Source organism: Arvicola amphibius, chromosome 10 (assembly GCF_903992535.2).
Source record: "Arvicola amphibius chromosome 10, mArvAmp1.2, whole genome shotgun sequence".
NCBI lineage: Eukaryota > Metazoa > Chordata > Mammalia > Rodentia > Cricetidae > Arvicola > Arvicola amphibius.
Window position 1 is genome coordinate 23,724,759 of NC_052056.1, and position 23,338 is coordinate 23,748,096.

The window sequence follows — 23,338 nt, forward strand, 5'->3', positions numbered from 1 at the left end:
CAAAGGATCATATGGCCAGCATGTGTCTGTCATTGTTCCTCTTTGTATGCATAATGAGCTGCACTGTCTTTGCACTGACCCCAAGCCCTCCAAGCCCTTCTTTGCTATTTCCCAGCAGGGCCACTGACAGAACTCGTGTCTGGTGTGTGTGTAGTGGGGGGTGGGGGTGCACAGATGAAAATGCCTGAGAAGATTTACATACGGAAGGGGGCTGCAGGGCCAATCAGGGCTTCATTTTCACAGGACTGGTGACAGTGTCGCTCATTCTTTTGTCAAGATCTCTTGTAATCAAGAGCACAGAAATCTGAGACTGCAGAGCTAGGATTCTGTCCAAAGGTACAGGGGTGTTTGAGTTCCACCTAGCGCTGACAATACTGACTTAGGCACACAATTAGTCAGAGGCAGTACTTTGCCAGGGCATGTCTAAAGTGTTTGCTTAGGAAACGTGTGCACAGTTAGCATAGAAAGGAGGTCATGGTTGGGCAAGGGGGAGCCTTATTGGCAACCGTTACAACGTCTGCTTTGCAGCAATGTAAAGGTCTTCTATTATGTTGACATATGGGGCCCACATAGAGGGTGAATCACACCATTAGCATCCAACTCATGAGAACTTTGAGAACAAAAGGGAGCACTATAAACAAACACAGGTAAGGGGTTGTCCACTAAACACCGCGACTTAGAGCTGCCCCAGTGTAAACCTGAGTTATCAAAGACAAGAATGGAGAGGACGGCTATCTACAGGGGAGTCTTAAGAACTGACTCAGGGAGTAAAAAATAAACACGGGCAGCGCTGAGATCTGAGGGTGTGTCGCAAAGGCATGCGAGTCTCTAGGCATGTGCAGCCCCGCCTCTGAGCTGCGAATCATTGCAAGCAAAGAGTGCTTTCTTTAGAAAAAGGTGGGCCCAGAGAGACTGGAAGAGTCTATTCCTGGCTTGCCACACAAGCAAGTTCCTATATAGACAATGTGGAGATATAACAGCACTATTGAGAACCCTCCCATAGTAAAGCCATTTAATGAAGTCTGTGTGCCATGAGTAACACACTATCAGTTTAAGATAAAAGGTTTTATAGCCACCACACCTTTCCTGATGCCCGCGTACGTGCTGGTGAGACCGTTTCTCTTCTTGCGGTGCCTGTACAGCCAGATGCTAAAGACCATGAGGATGATCCAGCAGGCTGCCCCAATGCCAGCAATGAAAGCTGGCTGCTTCACCACATCTGAGATCTGCTGAGCAAGGCTCACTTGGTCCTCGGGAGACACGGGATTTCCATGAGAATCTGAAAGGCCACCTCTTGGTTAATAAGGGTCAAAATCTCAACATGACAGTACAGTACAGTATACATGGCTCTTGTTTCATCTTGTTAGCATCTGGACAATGATTTTGTTTTCCATTTTGCCTCAGCCATCACTGGGAAATGCAAGAGGTTTTAGGGGAAAGAATTTATTTGTTCCATTTATTTTAATTCAAAACAAGTATGTCATACTTTTATGAGGCTATAGTTAAAGACAAATGCCCTCTGTCTTTTTATTTCAGAATACTGTGTGGGTGTTTAGTGTGGGTTTCATATGAAAAAACTAACTACATATACCAATGTACCTCTAAACTATGGAATAATTTAATGCATTCTGAGAAAAAAGGGGTGCTGAATTAGTAAATATAGAAAAGACATACACTTTTTCACACTTCTGTAGGAACCCTCAGGTATTTGCTTCAAAAATGATAGAAATAGGTTAGGTGCTGTGGCCCACAGCTTTAGTCCCAGCACCCAGGGGACAGAGGCAGGTGGATCTCTGTGTGATTTGAAGCCAGCCAGTCTATACAGAGAACCCCAGGCCAGCTGGGGTTACACAGTGAAACTCTGTCTTAAAAATGATTTGGGAAGCAGGAGGCGGGTGGGAAGCTAGAATTGAAATTTTACCTCTTCTGTAAGTAGATCTTGAAAAAAAATGTGTTTGTTCCTGCCCCACAAATATTTTGTATGATTCTCAACTATCTTAATTATACATTACTTGAACTTATATTCAAAAAGAATTATAAAATCAAAGATTGCTAAAACACTATAAAAATTAGCTTTGGCAGAACTACAGATAATCTTTCTTTTAGAATAGTAATAATGATGATCCACATTAGAAATAAGAAAAGAACATTAAATATGTAAAAGAATCATCAAGTGTTATGAATAGCCAAAAGGACTCATATTTTCTGTTTGACATTTTGATTCAAAATTAAAAATTGATAGAATATATGGGTAATAAAATTAACTCATTTTCCATTTGTCTTAGGCCTATAGAGAGGGTGCTGAAGCCTGCAGTTCTTAGTTAAGGCCCCGCAGAGCTGCCTGGGAACTCTAGGAAATCAAGGCTGTTGGTTCACCAGCAAGGCAACCCGATTTGTTGACCTTTAGTGATGCCCAACTTCAGGCTGCGCAGTGTGCAGTGTCCCCACTAGTGGCAGTCCTTTTAATATCTTTCTGCACTCTATCTGGTGAAAGAAGAGGCACTTGCCCATTTTATTCCTCCTATCATTGAATCATCTGACATAAACTACTAATGCCCTGCATTCTTCTAGCTTCATGTTGATTTGGCTCTATTTTCCCCGTTCACTGGAATTTTGCTATTCGATACACACAGAGTATTCTTATGTTCCCCTCATCATCTCCTTCCCATTCCTAGCAGCCCCCTCATTTCTGGCCCTTCCCTTCTCAGATTCACGTCCTATGGTTATGCACTGTGACCCGTTTAACTCAGCCAGGACCCTCTGTATAACCAGCGGATTGGAGCTATGCACTGGAGTCCGGCAGAGCCGTCAGTGGGCACACAGGAAAGGGAATGGTTCCCTCTGCTCCTAAACCCATTAGCAGCAAAGAGACTGTACTGGGGGATAGAGTTGGCTTAGTCCTTTTTTTTTTTTTTTTTTTTTTTCCCCTGTTGTGAGAACGTCAGGCCCATTTCCTAAGAATATGTTTGAGCTCTGAGAAAAATGTATGTGTGTATGTGTGCATACATTTTGGGTGCCAATGGCTGTGCATATGGGTGAGGGTATGTATGTGTTATGAATATGCCTGTGGACACCAAAATTCAGCACTGAATGTCTTCCTCAATCGCTTCCCACCTATGTCTTGGACACAGGCTTTCACTGAATGCACAGCTCAGTATTTCAGTTGGTCTGGCTGCAGGCGAGCTACAAGCATCTGTTTCTCTCTGCCTCCCTACTGCTGGGATTCTCTGGAAGTATGCTGCCATGCCCAGCTTTAACATAGGTCCTAGGGACTCCGACTTAGATTCTCACACTTGCTCCGCAAGCACAGAACTATCTCTGCAGCTCTCTCTTCCTGTTTTCTCCCAGGTCTTAGCATGCTCAATCCAGATACTCTAGCCTCCTTATGACCAACTCTGGATGGAACACAGAAGTTCAACCTCCTTCATGATCCAGCTCGTTCTCTATGGATTGTGCCCATGTCCAGTAGTGACAGCCTCTTAGCGATGGCAGGACACTGTGGAATCCATCACTGTTTCCTCTCGGCACAACTAAACCCTTAAAATTTACAGGGGCTTAGTTCTGAGGAAACTTCTGAGCACCAATAAAGACACCATGATTCCACAGGTCCTTTCTCTAGATTCACACTGCAGGGTACTGAGTGGCTCCGGTGGCCTTCTCCCTTGCAGATCTGTGTGTAATAAATTGCTTCTGTCACGAATTTGGTCCCATTGCCTCCCCCATGTCTCCTTGGGGACATAGACACCTGTCTCTCACTCTTCCTGGTAAAGGTATCCTAGAGAGGGGTCAGGCAGACAGGTTACATAAAACGTTCAGGGCACCTGCCAGTCACAGTTCCCTGGGACAGGGAAACTTTAGTAAGGTAAACACCAGTGACCAGATCATCTGAGCCCCGTCAAGGGAGGACCGATTGATTCATGGCCACTCTGGGGAAAGAGAACTCTAAGCCAGATCGAAGAGACATCAGCAATTCTGATTTAAAATTGGAACATGTTCTGGTTCCCTGGCATGGTTTCATTTCGAGAACAATAATCGACACAAATGATTCTTCATAAACAACATTTCTGAACTTGAACATGACTTTTTTCTTATTAAATGATACTGCCTCTTGACAAGACAACTGGCAATAAAAATAAATAGCTTTTAGTGTGTACTGAGACTGCTTTAGGAATACAGCGCTCCTCTTTCCACATGGAAGGTCTAAATTCCTTTTCATGCTGTGTGTATGTGTGTGTGTGTGTGTGTGTGTTTGCGTGCGCACATGCGCGCATGCGAGTGCAACATGTACCCTTTCCTTGTACGCAGCTGCTAATTTCACTCTACAGAGGGTCAAGGCTGAGAAACTATTTTTGCCAGCAGTCACCTGCTTGCAACTGTTTGTTGATGAAAAGTTTTATTTCATGTCCCAGACCCTTTTATCTCTGGTTGGCCTAAGAGCATTTCCACCTCTCAGCGCTCACTAAGCAGGCCCATTCTTTTCATTCTTAATTCATCCTTTGTGTCTACCAGGTTTATAGATCTCATGGCTGTTTGTGCAAGGTTAAATCAGGTAGCTTAAGATTTTATAGAAAGGGCCATGGGAGGTTCCACTGCCAGCGACCAGATGGGCTGAATGGAATAAAGTGTGGTGTGACTAATGAATTCAAATGGCCACTCGGTATATCAGGTTTGGTCTCACTGCAGCTGAGGCTATATTAAAATATTTGAGTCTTAAATTTCTTGATATAAATCTTAATAAAATAACCGACAGTCCCCCTTTCCAACCTATCTTCCGAAATAATAGGACGAAAAGGCAGTGTGCTATAAAAGCAAACATCGTCAACAGGATCACAGCGATGTAACTTGCAATGTTAAAAAATAGATATTGACATTACACCAAAGTGGATAAACGTGTGTGTGTCAACTTATATTTATTCCTGCATGCATGTTAAAACATTCTAACAGATGCATTAAGCCCTTTTCTTCCATTTCCTGTATTGCTTGAAACAAGTTGTGAAGCTATTTTTGTCTAAAAGAGATGCATGTAATAATTACATTCAAAGCTGGTAAGTGGGAATGGTGAGTTAAAAACTAGGAAATTCTAGCCCAGAGTTGCAGCCAGGTGAGCAAGCTTTAAATGGGAACCTCACAATTAGCATTTAAATCTCCACTGGGTGGAAGGTGGTTCCCTACCCAGCGACCTCATTCTGTGGTGGCCCCAAATACCTTTCGTGCAATCAGAATGGGTAAGAGCAAGATGCCCCCGTCTTAGCCTGAAGCATTTAAGTTCTCCCATAGGATGTGTCTCCTTTCCTCTCTTCAGCTGGCCTGGGGACAGCCCGGGAAACTTCATCTTAAAGCCTCAATTTCATTGGCCTGTGGTCCACAGTGCCTGGCACTCAGAACTTACACGGAACTGAGTCCTAACCAATAACTGGTGTTCGGGAAACTTTACTGTGTTACATTGCAAAGATTTTCTGTCTAGCTTAGAGCCACTGGCATTGTCTTAACAATGAAATAAGTACAATATTCCAGGCTGGATGTTTCTTAATTTTATCTTGACATAATTCTAGGATGACAGTATTGTTAGTGCCTTAAGAAGGTATGTGCTTGGGAAGCATGCAGACTGTGTCACCCGATCCTTTGGCCACAATTTAACATATGACATAAAATATTCCAAAATTTTATTTCTGGTTGTTAATATATAAAGTTGACTCTGCACTTCTTGTTACCTTTAATAATATAAATATCACTGCTTAAAAATCAAGCTATTTTTATCTTGTCTTAGGAACAATAGTATTTGTTTTTTATATCTGACTTTTAACCACCTGTTAATTTGAATATTCTGTATGTAATATATTTTTTGTAGTGAATGTTAATTTGTATATTCTGCATATAATATATTTTCTGTATTGAATCATGGTCATGTAGGCTTCTGTGACACATTTTCTTTTTCATTAATCTAATATTTTTAAAGCAGAAATTGTATTTAACCTGTAAAGTAGTTAGTATATAAATCTTTAAATATTAATATCTTAATTTTACCTTTTGTAATAAAACCAATTATAATTGTAAATAGACATTAAATGTAAATATAAATTTCTAAGACCTGGCTTAAGTATTTCAAGGAAGGGTTCTATTTCCTGCGCTGGCTAGTCTTATGGCAACCTGACACATTAACTAGAGTTATGTGAAAGGAGGGAACTTTAATTGAGAAAATGCCCCTAGAAGATCTGGCTGTAAAACATTTTCTTAATTAGCTATTGGTGAGGGACGGCCCAACCCACTGTGGGTGGTGAAGTCCCTGGACTGGTGGTCCTGGGTTCTATAAGAAAGCAGGCTGAAGAAGCCATAGGAAGCAAGCCAGGAAGCGCACCAGTCCATGACTTCTGCATCAGCTCCTGTCTCCAGGCTCCTTTCCCTACTGGAGCCACTGTCCTGACTTCTTCCAGTGATGCACAGTGCTGTGGAAGAGTACTCCGAATAAGCCCTTCCCTCCACAACTTGCATTTTGCTCATGGTGTTTTGTCAGAGTAATAGAATGAACGAAGACCTTTCTCTTCCTGAACAATTGTAAAAGCCACAGGAGGGAAGACTGAGTCTTTCTTTTTAATTGAGGCTTCCTTGATGGTCGATTAATAGCATTTGTTAATTAGATAAAAATTCTATAAGACAGAGTAAGAATGACAGTAAATATTGATATCTCTGTATTTGAAAGAGCGATAATTACATTTTGATATTTTAGTTGCAAGACATTTACAGTCATTAACCATATATAACATCTTGCAATGATGAACCATATACAGAGTCATGTTCCCAAAGATTGCATTGCCTAGTGATGTCACTGATGTCTTAGTTTACATAACTGTACTCTGTGATTCCCACACAATGACACAATCACCTAACGATGGATATCTAGACTGTATTGCCCTTGGTAAGTGATGCATGGCTATGTATCTATAGCTATCTATGTTTTAAATAAAGATAGCCCTGTGGCAGCTAGAAGCCATACTCTTGCTTCTACTTGACTTGCAACAATGGCTGGTCTGTAAGCAAAATAAAAACAGCCAAGCAGAGCTAAGTGGGAGAATGACAGATCATGTGACTCTTACCTAATTGGATGAACTGAGGCTCACTCTTCACCCCAGGACCTGCCCCAGTGCTGGCTGCCACTTCCACACTGTACCGGATCCCAGGAACCAGAGAGGGGATGACCACAGAGAAGGTAGACCCATCGACTGTCTTGTTTATGTGATACCTAGTTTCGTTACCTAGACACCAAACCTGTAAGAAGTAAATAATGAGAATAAAGCTGATAAATTAGCCAAGTTAAGGCAAAGCTCAGCACACATCACAGGTAAGTTTCAGACCTACACACAGTGCAGATCTATCAAGAATCCAATGATCCAATGAATGAAACTTAAAAATTTAAAATTCTTGGCCTTGACCTAATTCTGAGATAATTCTCATCAAATTCCATACTAGCAGTAGCTTTAAGGTCACTACATGTTGTCATAGGTACTTTTGTTAGATATAATCATTTAAGAATCTATCATATAGGGCAGCTGTGCTCAACCTTAATGCTTTGACCCTTTGATACAGTGCCTCATGTTGTGGTGACCCCAACCATAAAATTATTTTCATTGCTACTTTATAATAATTTTACTACTATAATGAATCATAATATCTGTGTTTTCTGATAGCCTTATGTGACGCCCATGAAAGAGCTCTTTGACACGATCCATAGGTTGAGAACCAGTGATATAGGGGCTGGAGATAGGTCTTAACAGTTAGGGATCATGAAGACCAGAGTTTAGATCCCAACACCCACATAATTTAGTCTATCAACATCTGTAACTCCATTTCTGAGGGATCTGATATCCTTTTCTGGCCTCAATGTGCACCTGCACACACATGAATAAATACATAAAACAAATAAATTATGAAAAAATCTATTATATAAAGTGGTCAGCTTGCTACACATTGCTTATTTCTTTCACAGGGCTCTCTTCAGCCCACTTCATTAGGTTTTTGTTATTTTCTATCATCAAGAAATTTTCATGAAGAAACAAAAATTACTCTGCGAAAGGCTGTGAATATTCACATAAAGAGCAACAATGTACCTGCCATCATTTATAATTTGTATTATAATCACAATTATACTGCAAGAGTCACTCCATATGACCAGCTGCTACAAAACAGAGCTGCACAGGAAGCATTGAGCCTGACACTTCAGGACAGAATTAACCAGAATGAACACATCACGTGACCATCAAACCCAAGATACAGTTTTCTGGAATAATCTAAAATATTTCATATAAATATGGTTGGTATTGGAAATACAAAACTAACAATGTGTAAGGGTAACCCTGGGGTTTATCTTGAGCATGGTAGGCTGAGCTATATCAATAGACAATATTAACCATTAGAGCTTCCATATAAATCGAAATAACAATTTCTGTTTCATAACACGTTGGGAATACAAAAGAATAACTATATACACCTGATGCAAGGAAATTCTTGTAATAGAAAGGTAACTGTGCAATCATGAACTTTGATAGTGACATGAACTTTGATAGTGACATCCTAAGTAGAAACCATCTACTTAGGAGCTTGAAAGTCTGACTACACTATAAGCCTGCCTTTAGGTGTCACTAAAAGATTAATCATTGAATGATACTCTTGAATAAATGGATACAGGGGAGGATAATATTTTTACTGTTCCACAAGGCAATAATATCTAGACTAATTGGCAATACTCTGGCTTCTGTGCAGCACCCTCCAGCAGTAGGAAGGCCTAGCTAGGATGGGCTATCATTATCTAAATTATACTAGGAGAACAGACTTAATGGCAATAAAAACACCAATGTTCTTTAGCACTTTGTTAATCACCTTTAACTTTTTCTCTAAAAGTTTTAATTAGTGCCATTCACTTTCAATGCTTAATGTCCACAAATGGTGAGACATTCTATCCCAAATCTGGCCATTGGAAAGAGACTCCTTTGTGAGTTTTTTCCCCAACAATTACATTACGGAGCTGAACCGAAGCCACAAACTGATTTTGTGCCAGTCAATCAGGTTCTGAAAGGCATTTTATTATTTTAAATTGACCATGAAGCTAAGTGAAATCCATCCTTGCACATTTCTTGAGGGGAGAAATGAGTTCTGACTCTTAGGGGAAAATGTCTACGTTACACAATTTTGCTTGGGAGCCAAGACATCATCAGATTTTAGGCTCTTTTACAAATGCTTCTACAACAGCCTGCTTCCCTGGGCTGAAACATTGTGTGCTGTTATACCCTAACACTGGAACAACCTTAGATCTTACGAGGAAGTATTTGAGAGGATGGCCATCTTTATCTCCTAATGAACCAGTTACAAGTGAAATTTTTATTTGAAATGCTTTTGAAACATCTATGGTGTCTTTAAAAATATATTGTGTCTTCAATCATTGATCAAGAAAAAAATATATATATATATATTGTGTCTTCCTGCGAGTGTTTGTTTGTGTTTGTGTGTGTTAAATATTCAAAAAGTATGCAAATAACCAATGTACAAAGATTTAAAAAAATTTTTATTTAAAAAATTACTTTAAAATATAATGCCTGAAATTAAGCTTAGGTTTAGTTACTATACATTTATTTAATACACATATTTTAAAAATGACTTATTTTGTTTTCTGTTTTGGGTTGTATGTGTGTTGAGCTTCTCATCCTCCTGCCTCGATCTCACAAGACCTGGAGTTACAGACATGTATCCCTGGTTTCAGCTTTATGAATTTATTTGGTACTCAAAAAATAATTATGTTCCAAGTCAGCATGATGGCTTAGTAGATAAGGTGCTTGTGACTGAGTTAGATCCCCAGAAGCTGCACAGTGGAAAGGAAAAACAAGAGTCTTGAGGGTTGTTCCCTGACTTGTCCTCACCACTATGGCTTACATGTATATACATGCACTCGCATGCACACACACACAAACACACATGCGTGCACGTATGCGTGCACACACAAACACAGTAAATAATTGACAACAAAATTATAGTCCTTAGTTCAGCTTTCCTTTGACAACCATCAGATCATCAGAAGATTTGTTAAAATAAACATACAATGGTCCTGGCCAGACCACGCAAGTGCGTCTGATTTTAGTAGGTCTGGAGTTCAAAGTGGCCGACTTACACTGGAGAAGGCAAGCGTGTTCACCATCCTAAGCACAGGTTCATGTTCATAGATGACCGTCAGATGTGTTCATGTTCTAACCTCACTAGTGGAAATGAACCTATGCCACAACCCCACCTCATAACCAGAAAATTATGCAGGCACCATTGTAATCCTAAGTACAGGAGTGCACGCTTTATAGTTAAAGTTTGTCATGTTTAAAGATATGTGTTTATATATACATATTTAAAGATACACACACATTTATGTAACTGTGTATATATGATTTCCAGAAATGGTGGAAAAGCACACACTTCTTTTCCATTGAGATGTTGCTGATTCAATCCACCAGCTATTTGTTTACCACTAAACTAAATTGCAGACCTCATCGCCATACTATAATATAGATTCATTACTAGGCTCGGCTCACATTCTGGTTAGTAAATAAGAAGTTTATGATGATTTTTTTATAAAGGAAGCTATTTGCTTAGAATGAATCCTAGTGAAAACTCTCCAGCTACTATCAAATTCTGGGTGATATATCGAAGCCACATCTTGGGAAGGAAAAAAAATTATCATGAGCATTTAAAATTTATATGGGATTATATAAACAAATATTAGTTGGTCACTTACAACTTTTATTTTAATCTTTACTTATTTATTTTCCAAAGAGCTTTTCTAGTATGGACAATTACTGTGTATAGAATTTAAGAAATAATTTTACATGTTGGCAGTTGGGCCAGCAGATGGCGACAAAGGACAATAGACAATTCAGGCAGGGTACATTTCTCTGGAAGCTGTGAGGGCTGCCAGTGAATTTACTAAGTCCATTACCTTATATTCTTGAACCATTCCATTTTGAGTGTCTTCAGGAGGGGGTTGCCAAGTGACAAGAATTGCAGTCCCATTTCCATCATTCTTTGACACAGTTACACTTCGGGGAGGGGCACTAGGTGCTATTAATTGTAATAAAAACAATAGGTTGTAAGAGTGTAACATAGAACACCAAAATATACAATATTCAAAAACACACAGTAAACATACTGATGTTGCATGTTTTAAACATGGGTATCATCCAACACCAAAGGGCCCCAAACTACATGTTTTCTTTCTCTGAATTATATTAAGTAATTGACATGGTCTTTTTTTTTTTTTTTTTGCCAAATACAATTACAGCACAAAACACCTCTGGACAGGGCAGTGAGGTTGATCAGCCAGCAAATGTATAGCCGGGCAAGCTTGCCCACCTTAGTTATCTCCCTGAGTCCCAAGGTGGAAGGAGAAAAAAATACTCCATGTCTTCACAACAATGATATATACCTACACACATGCACACATATGCCAACTAGCAATTAGAGAAAATTTGCTCCCCCCCTTTCTTTAAAGTATGCTGTGACATGAAAGCCTTTATATTTTGTTGATACTCTTTTTGGTTTTCAGTTCTAGAGTGGAAATACTGGTTTGCCAGGAACCAAGGGGTTTCAAGCATGAGGCATCAGGAGAAAATGTAGACTCTGGAAAGTCCGGGCAAACCCAGATATTACTCAGCTTATCTACACCCCACTAACATCAGCGTCCATGAATAAAAACCATGCAAACCACGGGCAAGTCTATCTTCTAATGTGAATTTTAGTAATAGTGCTAACGTTTGCACACATTTTGTGCAGGTGGTCACTGAAGCAAGTCACTTACAGTTTCTTACACTTGTCAGTGAACACATTCCCACAGCAAACTATTTTAATATACACAGATTAATGATGAATGCCATTACTAACTTTTAAACAAGTTCTATTAACTCAAAAGCACAGGAGACATCTTGCACACCCAGGACGTCCACTCCATCATACTCACCTTCTTCTAAGGTTTTGGCGAATTTGATTTCACTGTCAGCTCCTTGAAACTCATTAAAAAATGGGCGAGCCTTAATCTCATAGTTGACGCCTTTTCTGAGATCAGGGATCACCACACTGTTTTTGGTTGGGGTCCTCACTTCAAAAACCAACCATTCAGATTCACCATGGTTGGATCCAGATGGCCGGTAGAGAATTTTATATCCTTGAATATACTGAGATTGTTGGTCAACCTATCACAATGATGAATAAAAGTGTAGTTAGTCTCACCATTTTCTTCTTTTGCTGCAAACTAGTAATAAAAATGCACAAGAATAGCCGGGCGGTGGTGGCGCACGCCTTTAATCCCAGCACTCGGGAGGCAGAGGCAGACGGATCTCTGTGAGTTCGAGGCCAGCCTGGTCTACAAGAGCTAGTTCCAGGACAGGCTCCAAAGCCACAGAGAAACTCTGTCTCGAAAAACCAAAAAAAAAAAAAAAAAAAAAAAAAAAAAAAAAAAAAAAAGCACAAGAATAAAAAAAATGGGAGCCCAGAGTGTAGATTTCTAGTGCACAGCACCAGTTTCTGTAATAATATTCTAATTTGCTTCAGCAAAAGCCCGAGCCTTCACTCTGGGTGGCATGTTCTAGAGGAGACATGTGGGCACCTTAGAGTTGGCATTGTTTTCTCATTCTGAAAACTACTACTACGAAGTTGGAAGTTGGAAGTGGATGGGAGGGTGGGGGGATAGGAAAAGCATGAGGGGAAGGGGTACGGGGTGAATATGACCAAAATACATTACATATATATAGATATGCATGCATAAAATGCTCAAAGAATTAACAAAAATATATTTTTTAAATATGCTCAATACAACTTGGAAGTATTCCTAAACGAAAAATAAATGTGCACGTCACATGTCATGTACTCAAATACTTTGTGACTCTATCTCTGGACACTGGCAGCAATACACACACACACACACACACACACACACACACACACACACACACACACGTCAGATCATAGCTCCTGGAATAAATAATGTTTGCATAATAAAATTAACATTAGTGTGGAAGTGAAAATCAGTGGTGTAAGTTCCCTATTATAATAATCTCACAGAAATCACCTGATTATTAAAAGCCATACAAATATTACAACAACTCACTGTCCAGTGTACTTCCACCGACGAGGAAGAAAGGATGGTAGGGTTGTGGAGGTGCAGGACCACATTTCCCAGCTCTCTCTGGACCTGCTTGTGGTCCACGCCTTGACTAGTTGGTGGGACATCTGTAAGGATTCAAGAACATGGTCAGGCTCTCTGCAAGGCTACTGCGCCGACAGTACAGCTCAGAAAAGGAGAATCAGCAGAACTGTGGAGTCAGTCTGAATATAGAGAAAAACAAGCACAACTTACCTTCTTTGTGTGTGTATACGTTCGTGTGTGTGTGTGTGTTCATGTGCATGCTGTGTGTGTGTGCACAGATGCATGCATCTGTAGGGCCAAAGAAGAACAACAGGTGTTCTGCTTTATCACTCTGCCTTGCTGCCTTGAGAAAGGATCTCTCAATGAGCCTAGATCTAGGCTGACAGGCAGTGAACCCACCAATATTATCCATGCCTCTGCCCCTTCCCCATGGCACTAGGGATATAGGATGATGTATGTGCTAACATAGGGTTTTTATCTGAATGCTGGGATTCAAAGATATTCTGAATGTCCTCACACATTCAGAGCAAGGCCTCTTAGCTACTCAGCCCTCTCTCCACCCATTACAGCTTAACCTTTTTTATAAGGACCAGGAGAAGATAAAAAAAGGGAGGGGGTTCGTGTCAGAACAAGCAGACAACCTGTGCAAGCCAAAAAAGGGCAGGAGGCAAAGATAAGAGTGGCAAATGGTAATTTCTAAGAGCGCCTCCTACCATGTAATCATCATCTTTCTGCTGAGCCTGAGAGCGGTGGTGCAATTCTCTCTGAGTGTGAACCCCCCACCACCACCACCACCACCGCAATGATCCTAACTAGACAAGAAAGGAAAGCACGAGGAGCTGCAGCAGAGAGTATGGGGGAGGAAAAGCTCACAAGCGCGATGAGGGGACATTGAGTGCAGAAAGCAGGTGAAGAGCCCAGCTCCAAGGAGGAACCTGAGCATCTTCTCCACTAAGGTAGGTGGCCTGAGAATGGCCACACAGGGAGGGACACAGACGCTCTAGTTAAGGTCTGATCAAACAAATCTGATTCGATCTGTGAGGTAGGAGTCTTTACATCATTTAGTTGACCCTGATTTAGTTTACTATCTTACATGGAGGAAGTAACAATTCCTTTTCAATCTTGTGAACACTAAAATATTCAAGGGAAGACCAGGGACACAGTAAGAACCAACAGCCACTGGTGTCCTTTACGCTCTGCTATTTTGGGGGACATGGAACTATTTGGCTAAATTTGCTATACTCTATACTCAAACACTGTTGTTAATGAGACTTTCTACAGTGCAGATGTGTGTGTTTCTTTGTTTCAAGTAGTAGAAAGAGTGCAGTGTAAAGAATAACAACAAAGAAGATTGGGGGGGGGGACTACAGAACTATTTATAGACTATTGTATTTTGATACATACATTTCGATCTGTGACCAACCTACACAACACAAAAATGAAAGTTTTAGTTTGGCAAATGATTAAATATTCCCTGTCACAGGATAAGAAGCAAAACCATGAATATTTAAATGAGATTTGTGACTCTGACAGAGGTCAGAGGACCAAGATGAACGGACGAGATGACAGGCCACCCACTATGAAACATCTGTGCCATCTGGCTGATTTTAAGTCCTATCTAAAAACTAAGCATAGAAATAAGCAAAATGGCTGGGCATGGTGACGAACACCTTTAATCCCAGCACTTGAAAGGGAGAGGCAGGTGGATCCCTGTGAGTTTAAGGTTAGCCTGGTCTATGCAGTTAGTTCAGAACAGCCAAAGCTACATAGTGAGACCCTGTCTTGGAAAAAAAATCCAAAAATATACAAGTAAATAAATAACCAAAATGATAAATACACTAAGATAATTTTCTTTTGGGGACAGTATTACTCCATGTAACAACCCTGGCTGTCCTAGAAATCATTTTGTAGACCAGGCTGACCTCAAACTCACAGAGATCCACCTGCCTCTGCCTTCGAGTGCTGGGATTAAAGGCATGCGCCACCATCACTTAGAAACATTAGGATAATGCTTGGCCCTCACTTCTCACATTTCCTGTCCTGTTGTCCACTGCTGACCTACGGCATGCTGAGAATCACAGTCTCAAGAGCAAACATTTAGCAGTTCCTTGGCCATTTCAGGCACATTGTGCTTTCTCTGTGCTCCCCCTTGATGCTCTGGCTTTAGCTACCAACTCCAGGGAAAAAAGTTAGCAGATGGAACATAAATAAAATAAAAACAAAACCTGGATTTGGTTGAGCACCTTCCCCTGGGCAACAAAAAACAACCCAGGGCTTTAGAGTAGGAAAGTACTCTACCACTGAGACCCAGCCATAGCTGCAAGGGACATTACTTAACCTCAGTTTCTTACATGCCACGTAATGACAGACAACACACACTGTTTCTTATAAGGATTGGCGAAAGAGAGGCATGAAAGGCATTGCATGTTTGGGCAGACGTCGGGTCCATCTTAAAGGACTCAGAGTACCCAACTCGGACACATCATTATATCTTCAGTTTAGAATCAGTTACCTCACACAAAAGTTCTCATTCTCAAAGAATCTTTGGCATTTCAGCAAAGATGACTAAATACAAAAATAACCATTTTTTTTTTCAAAAAGTTAGTGTGGTGGTTTGAAGAAGAATGGCTCCCATAGGCTCATATATTTGAATGCTTAGTCACCAGGGAGTAGACTGTTTGGGAAGGATTAGGAGGTATAGCCTGATGGAGGAGGTGTGGCCTTGCTGGAGGATGTGTGTCTTGGGGAGAGAGGGTTGTGGGCTTTGAGGTTACAAAAGCCCATGCTTTTTGAAAGATCAGGTCCAATGTCTCTTACTTTGTTGGCTGTGGATCAGGATGTAAAGTTCTCAGCTACTGCCCCAATACTATGCTTGTCTGCTTTCTATCATGATAATAATTGATGGACCAACCCTCTAAAACTGTAAGCAAGCCCCTTACTAACTTCTCTCTTTTATAAGAGTCACCTTGGCTCTGGTGCCTCTTCACAGCAATGGAACAGACACTAAAAGTCAGTACCATTATTTGCTCCCCAATCCCTTCATTTCTTTGATTTAAAACAACCCTGTCAATCGATCCCTTCAGGAACATGATGGGATTGTCCTACCAAGTGTTATCATTTTGCAATAGCAATTTATATTATTGTTATAGAACATTATATATCTGAAAGAAAATAGGAAAGTGACATCTAATGATATATTTTTGAGAAGCTTGTGAATCGGTTCCCCAAATGCATAAAATTGTAAGTGCTCTTTGTCAACATTCAGAGATACACTCAGAATAAACATTAGATATTGTCTTATCTAATGCCAAGTCCAGTATTACAAACCCCTACACAATTATTGAAGGAGGATTGTCCAGGGAGCACTAACTGTGCATAATAAGTAGTATGTTCCTGTTGAAAAATTTCTGTGTATGTGTGTGGGGGTGTGCACATGCAGCTATGGGTAGGTGCTTGTGTGTAGGTGTGCATATGCAGCTATGGGTACGTATTTGTGTGAGGGTACACTGCATAAGTGTGTGGAGGAAGGGAGTGAACCTCACATGTTGGTTCTCAGGCAACATCCACTTTATTTTTTGAGTCAGCATCTCTCCCTGGCACCTGGGGCTCACCAATTTGGCTAGGCTGAGAAGCAGTAAGCTTCAAGGATCTGCTTGTCTTCCTTCTCAGTGCGGGTATTTCATGCATACCATGTCTGACATGTCTTCACATGGATGCCAAGGGCTGACCTCAGGTCCTACAGCTTGAACAGCACATTTGCTATTGATCTTCCTTCCCAGGCCCATAACTGGTATTTTCTGATGAATCCTATATGCATACTGTAATATTCTACGTATGAATTCATTTTCATTACAAGTTAAGGCTCAAGAATTGCTCAAGGCTAGGGCCTATGTTGTCAGAATAGTACTGGAAGTGGCATTATATCCCAACAAAACCCATACAACCCCTATCTGTCACCCACATGGCAAATATTCCTTGTAGGATCAAACTTTGACAGGTTCATTCCCAAGCCATTATCCTGAGGTAGGCTTTACTCTGTCTCCAAAGCAGGCCAAGACCTAAACAATAAAATGTGACTTGGTAGCTCATCCCAATTGGTCCTTTTCTGTCTGGAGGGAGGGAAAGCATGCCTTCTACATAATAGTCACCTACAATGATAAGTGAGGGATCTCATACTCTTCATGTGTTTTTGGTTTTGGAGTAGCCATATCAAGATTCTTGAATTTTTTTTTAAAAAAATTAGAACTGATTTTCAGCTATTCATTCAGTTCTACCAACTCCTGTCACTGGTCTTTTCTTAGGAGACATAAATATCAGGGCTGGGGTGTAGCTTAGTGGTAAGGCATGACCATGTGAATATGGAGTCTGGGTTTCATTTATACTACCTTTCCAGCCACAATGAAGCAAAGACTTAAAAGTCCATCTGAAAATGTAGTGTTCACAGCCAACACATTACATAATTCTTGATCCAATGAATTCAAAATAAAGGGGTAAAGATGACTAGATTCACACATAATTCTGAAAATCCGAGTAAGGATAAATTTTGTTCATTTGGCAAGCACATTTCTCAGTGAACTAAGGCATATTTTAGAGCTAATTTAACTGGAGTCTGCACACTCCAATGAATACACACACACACACACACACACACACACACACATCCTCCTTGAACTGGTCCGTTTATTCCAGCCTTTTATAGTTAATTTTTCAACTCACAATTCAAGTACCAGATTTTTTAATTTGCTCTATTAATTTTAATCTTGTTAGTGCTGGCTCATCATTCCAAGCTGTCAAGATATATTTAATTGAGACTCTCATTTGGCAAACTTGCTACTTTTCATACTGTTATGATAGCTGAATTTTCTATGAATCCTCCTTATTCTTAGTTTAGACACTGAACAAAGCACACGTTTGCTATGACATTAGGTAAAAAAAAATAGCTTACATGCATTTTTACTAATTAGTTAATAATCTTTGTCAACTCTGGAGAAGTAAGTTCACTTAGCCTCATTTTATACTCAAGGAGACTGGATGCTCAGGCATGATCAGCTTGATAAAGTCACACAGCTAGATGGAGGAGATGAGATAAAAATATTCTTTCTTTTAAAGTGGTATGTATATTCCCCTAGAAAGTCAGCCTCCAGTTGACATGGATTCGTTTTATTATGCTGTTTTACTAGATATATAGCTGAAGGAGGCTGTTCTAACCCAAAGAAAAGGGAAAAAATGGTGTTCATAAAACATATGAACAATATTCTCATTTACACATGAATATGTCACAAACATTCCTATGTGTATGTCAGAATAGCATTAAGTCAGCTATCAACACTTTCGTTTAGATTCACTGGATAGGGAAGCTAACACGGGGACAGAAGTTTAAATCCATTTAGAAGTTGTCATAGTTTCTACATTTTTTACAAACGCATGCCTAATACCGCAAGCCTCAAACCAACTCAAACTGACTCAAGGCAGGCTCCAAGTATATATACCAAGTATATTAAGGCTCCTGAGCAGGTGACTCACAATGGCAAATCTGCCTAGGCATCTGGGTGTGTTGAATTTATACACAAGGAACAGACATGGACATGTTCTGCAATTCAAGTCTCTCTCTCTCTCTCTCTCTCTCTCTGTGTGTGTGTGTGTGTGTGTGTGTGTGTGAGAGAGAGAGAGAGAGAGAGAGAGAGAGAGCGATCTAAAGCAAAATGTCCTTGTCAAAGGACTGTTTAGCTGTACCCTTTGGGTAGCCAAAACAAGCACCACTGCTGTTGTCTGCCCTCCGATACCAGGAAGAAATCAGCTTGAGTCTTGCAGGCACTTTGTATATACCTTGCTTCTCTCATGATAACTAGTCCACAGGTTTTCCTTTGGAAATGCTAATTCAAGAGCCAATGTTTCTGTGTTGGGGTATAATTCTGTATTTCCAGTAACCTTACTAAGAAAAGCACAAGCATATTTTAACTTCGGGAACACTAGGTTTAAAGAAAAGGTAATAGCTAGCTCAAAGAAGTGTAGATTTTCCTTCTACAAGAATACTAAACTAATGAGATCAGTAAGCAGGGAGACAGGCAAATAGAATCTGGCAAAAGAAGAAAATAATTTCAACCCATATTCAATAGAAAGACCCAATGAGTAACATCTCAGGATCTGCATGTGTTAAAATAGGCTTGGCAGGCTTTCAGGCTTGATCTCTCACTCCCTACCAGCTTCCACCAAACTATACAACATTTTCCACTGCAATGATTCCTATCATGCCTCACACAGTGAGAGTAAGATTTGAGAACATCTAAAGACAAGAAGTAGTTCTTCTGGGGCTTGCAGGATGTTGGCTACAAAGAGGCATGATGACCAAGTTTGTAATGGTTACCTATTTCTGTGTGATTTTCACAGGATGTGCATTAACTCAGGTGGAAATTCTGAAAAATTATCTTGGAGGTTGTGCAGACTGAATTTTAGCACCAACAAATCGACTCAGTTTTGAAGACAATTGTAATAGGGTTAAGATACTAGACTTTTAAAATTCAAAAAATTGTAAAGAATATACCAATAGTCAAAAGATTTTAGTTTTTAGTGGATTTGTGATTTTATGAGAGGCAATTCCGTATGTTATCAGTCTTGATAGCCTCAGTCCAGAAAAACATAGATTGTGGACATTGAATTGTTCAGCAAAAGAAAAGAAAGAACAGTTGGCAAATGTGTAATCATAGTCTGTAACTCACACATCATGCCAGTATGGATACAGCTACTAAGGATTAGTAGATATTTCAGGTTTCAGTCAATCAATATTTACCTTGTGTTTTCACTGGGTCTGATATTTGGCTTGGATCACTAATCCCATAAGCATTCGCTGCCCTCACCAGGAAAAGGTATATTGCATTAGGTTTGAGTCCTTTGATGGCAAATGTTTCTGTTTTCACATTTTCTGCTACGGTCTGCCAGCTGCTACCGGATGCATGGCTAAGGATGGATACATACATTAGAACAAGAACACTGGATGTAAAACAACAACAAAACAAAAAAGAGGGAGGGAGGAGGGAGGAAAGGGGGAGGGAGGGAGGGAGGGAGGGAAGGAGGGAGGGAGGGAGGGAGGGAGGGAGGGAACATTCAAGAACATCCGCCCTCTACCTGAAGGCTTCTATAATATAAGACGTTGGGGTTGCTCCTGAGTTCAAGTTGGGCTGCCAGGATAAAGTCACTGTGTTTTTGCTGACATCTGTAACTTCAGGCTTTGAGGGGGCACTGGGGATTAAGTTGGGGTCAGTGGGTCTTGGCGGTTGAACTGGAACTCCAAATTCTAACAAACACAGAGGGAAAAAAAAGACAAATTTACACATACACGAACTGGCACATGAGTGTAGGTAGCACACTAACTTGCCTCTCAACGTACAAGGCCATTGGCTTTACTTATCAAAAGAGCTCAAAGGGAAATGCCCAGACTTACCCTGGACTTCAATGTAAGCACTCCACGTTGCCTCTCCACTGGGGGTTGATGCAGTGCAGGTATACCGGCCAGTGTCACCCAGCTGTGAAAGCAGATGGAAAAGAAATATTTGGGACAATCAAGGGCTTGCCAGGCTGGAAAAACAATTACAGGTTTGTATATGGCCTATGAATATGAATAACTACATTAAAACCTGTGAACCGGAAATGTCCCTTTAGTTGAATAAATTTTTCTTGAAATGTGAAGGAAAATATTGCATGACACAGAAATAAAGAACCTTTATATGGTTAGTCTAACTACAATAAAAAAAATCTGCAGTGCTTTTAACAGACTAGGTTTAGTATCAAAGATTAAGAACAAACAAATTATTACGTTGTATCTTCTTAAATTACTCATTTTCCCCACCTCTTAGTATAACACTTGAGCCAAAACTTGAGTCTCCGAAGTAAAAAAAAAATCCTTGGTGGACAGAACACCCTCTCTTCTGAAAACTCAGGAGCAGCATGCTAAAGCCATAAACTTCCCCTAGTTGAACAACTCTTCTTTTTCAAATCTCACTGTCATCTTATTCTGGCCATGGCAAGGGCAATATGCAACAGTTGCCAAAAAGAACTACAAACTTTGGTGGCACACAAAACCAACTGTGATGTTAATCCAAAACTCCAAAGAAGCCACCTATACCACAGAGCCAGGCAATTGAAGCAAATGCTGATCGCAGCCCGATACTGTCATTTCGTCTCTCTCAAAAGCCCGACTGACCCAGACCACAGAAGAAAAATCGAAATCAAAACAATGTAAGGACTGATACAAAAGAAAAATCAAAATCAGGGCAACATAAAGATTGATACGAGATGCAGTGTCCCAGCTGGTAAATCCCTACATTTGTTTCAACAAATCTGTGAGCTTTTACATTTTCATGATCTGAAATGTATATTGAGTTAGTGCATGGCTTTACGAGGGCTATTTATGTGTATGATATCCTGTACTTGCAAAACGCTGAACCAAACAGTCATAACAGAAACACTGCTCAAGTCCACTGTGCATGAAACAGTACTAGGAAATTTCCCTTTCTAGTTTCCTGTAAAATGCCTTGTATCAGAACATACACACGGAAGGCATACAACCTCTTAGGTCCCCAACCACTTTTCTCAATATATCTTCCAAAGCACTTCCTTCACAGGACCTTAAATTACTTGCCATGCCTCAAATCACCTTAAGTATACACAGATGCATAATAATGAAATGTATCTTATTTAGTATTTCCTCTAGGTTATTGTATTTCAACACTAGTTGCTACCATTAAAAATAAAGTGGAACCAAGGAGTAAGTCCACGACATCTTTGAAAGTTACCTTTGCATATCGGATCTGTAGCATGCCGGTCTCCAGCTGTTTGATCCGAGAATCTTGGGTTGAAACAAGGACGCCATCCTTCCTCCACAGAATTGTGGGCACTGGACTGCCTGTGGCCACACAGCTGAGGACTAAAGTACCATCCACTGCTACAGTCTGATTCACAGGACCTTGTCGAATGACTGGGGGAGGCCGGTCTGCAATCACTGCCAAAAGAAACAACAGGAAATAGATTTCTGCAACTGGAAGCAATTTTCTAATCATCTGAGCAACAGCCATTGCTGTAGGCTTTGAAAAAAGAAACTAAAGATAATTAAACAAGTAATTAAAGTGGAGACATGCATTATTCAAAACGCATTTACATGATGCACTGATTAGGAATATTAAAATGAGATACAGTGTACGCTGTTCAAATGACCAACTAGGCCTGAGCAAGTTGCATTATCTAAGGACTGATCTAAGTGTTCAGAAATTAAATAAGAGCTGTGGCTGGTGAAGAAGGCATATAGTATTGAGAATAAACTACTGTAAATATGAGAAAGCACAAGAAACAGAGACATTTAACACATTTATCCTATACAAATGTATGAGACAGAACTTAATGAATGAGTCAAAGCCAACTTGATTTCATAATTGTTTTGTTTCCAACAACCACCATCACCACGAAATGAAGCTGCCATGTCAGAATGTTTGACAATTTTGGATTTAAAAAGGTGCTTTGGACTCTCATTTGATGTAGGTGGTATAGAATTAAATGTGCCATCTTTTTTATCTCAGAATTCTCTCTCTCTCTCTCTCTCTCTCTCTCTCTCTCTCTCTCTCTCTCTCTCTCTCTCTCTCTCTCTCCCTCCCTCCCTCTGTCTCTCACTGGGATGTATGTGTATGCATATGTGTGTCCAGGGGTGGTGCGCACACTCGCACGCACATACACACATACGTGTATCTATGTGTCTATGTGTGTGGTGGGAGGGCACATATATGTGGGTAGGTGAGCGGGCATGCCTATGCAAGAGAGTACAGAGTCCAGAGATTAATGTTGGGTGTCTTCCTATACTGCTTTCTGCTTTATTAATGAACTGTTCTCTACTACAAATTTAAGGCTTTTGCCAATCCAGAGATCCAGCTTGTACTGGGAATCCCCTCTCCTGTCCTGAACCCTTGGATTACAGCTTAGCACCCCACCCACTCAGCCTTCACGCTGGCCCTAGAGACATACTCCATTCCCCACATTTGTGAAGTAGGTGCTTTATCCTCTAGGCAATGTCTCTAGGACTTGGAAATAAGTTTTCTACTGAAATATATAAATAGCTTAAAAAAATAACACCATCGTGCTGTCATGGATCCAGAGACACTGGGAATCTGGGAATCTACCCAATAGCAT

The 23,338-nt window shown here is 40.4% G+C and overlaps 1 protein-coding gene across 9 annotated transcripts in view; it reads right to left on the reverse strand.

Annotated features, from left to right (window-relative positions):
* The window catches only part of Robo1 (roundabout guidance receptor 1), a 374,498-nt gene that overhangs the window by 51,519 nt on the left and 299,641 nt on the right, over positions 1 to 23,338 (reverse strand). For all 9 annotated transcript variants that reach the window (XM_038345986.1, XM_038345985.1, XM_038345990.1 and 6 more), the window contains 9 exons: positions 21,958 to 22,163; positions 20,607 to 20,688; positions 20,291 to 20,459; positions 19,956 to 20,122; positions 13,130 to 13,251; positions 11,984 to 12,215; positions 10,967 to 11,088; positions 7,092 to 7,263; positions 1,082 to 1,279 (listed from right to left, as the gene is read on the reverse strand). In XM_038345986.1, coding sequence (XP_038201914.1) covers positions 1,082 to 1,279; positions 7,092 to 7,263; positions 10,967 to 11,088; positions 11,984 to 12,215; positions 13,130 to 13,251; positions 19,956 to 20,122; positions 20,291 to 20,459; positions 20,607 to 20,688; positions 21,958 to 22,163 — 1,470 coding nt within the window. The remainder of the gene's footprint in view (positions 1 to 1,081; positions 1,280 to 7,091; positions 7,264 to 10,966; positions 11,089 to 11,983; positions 12,216 to 13,129; positions 13,252 to 19,955; positions 20,123 to 20,290; positions 20,460 to 20,606; positions 20,689 to 21,957; positions 22,164 to 23,338) is intronic.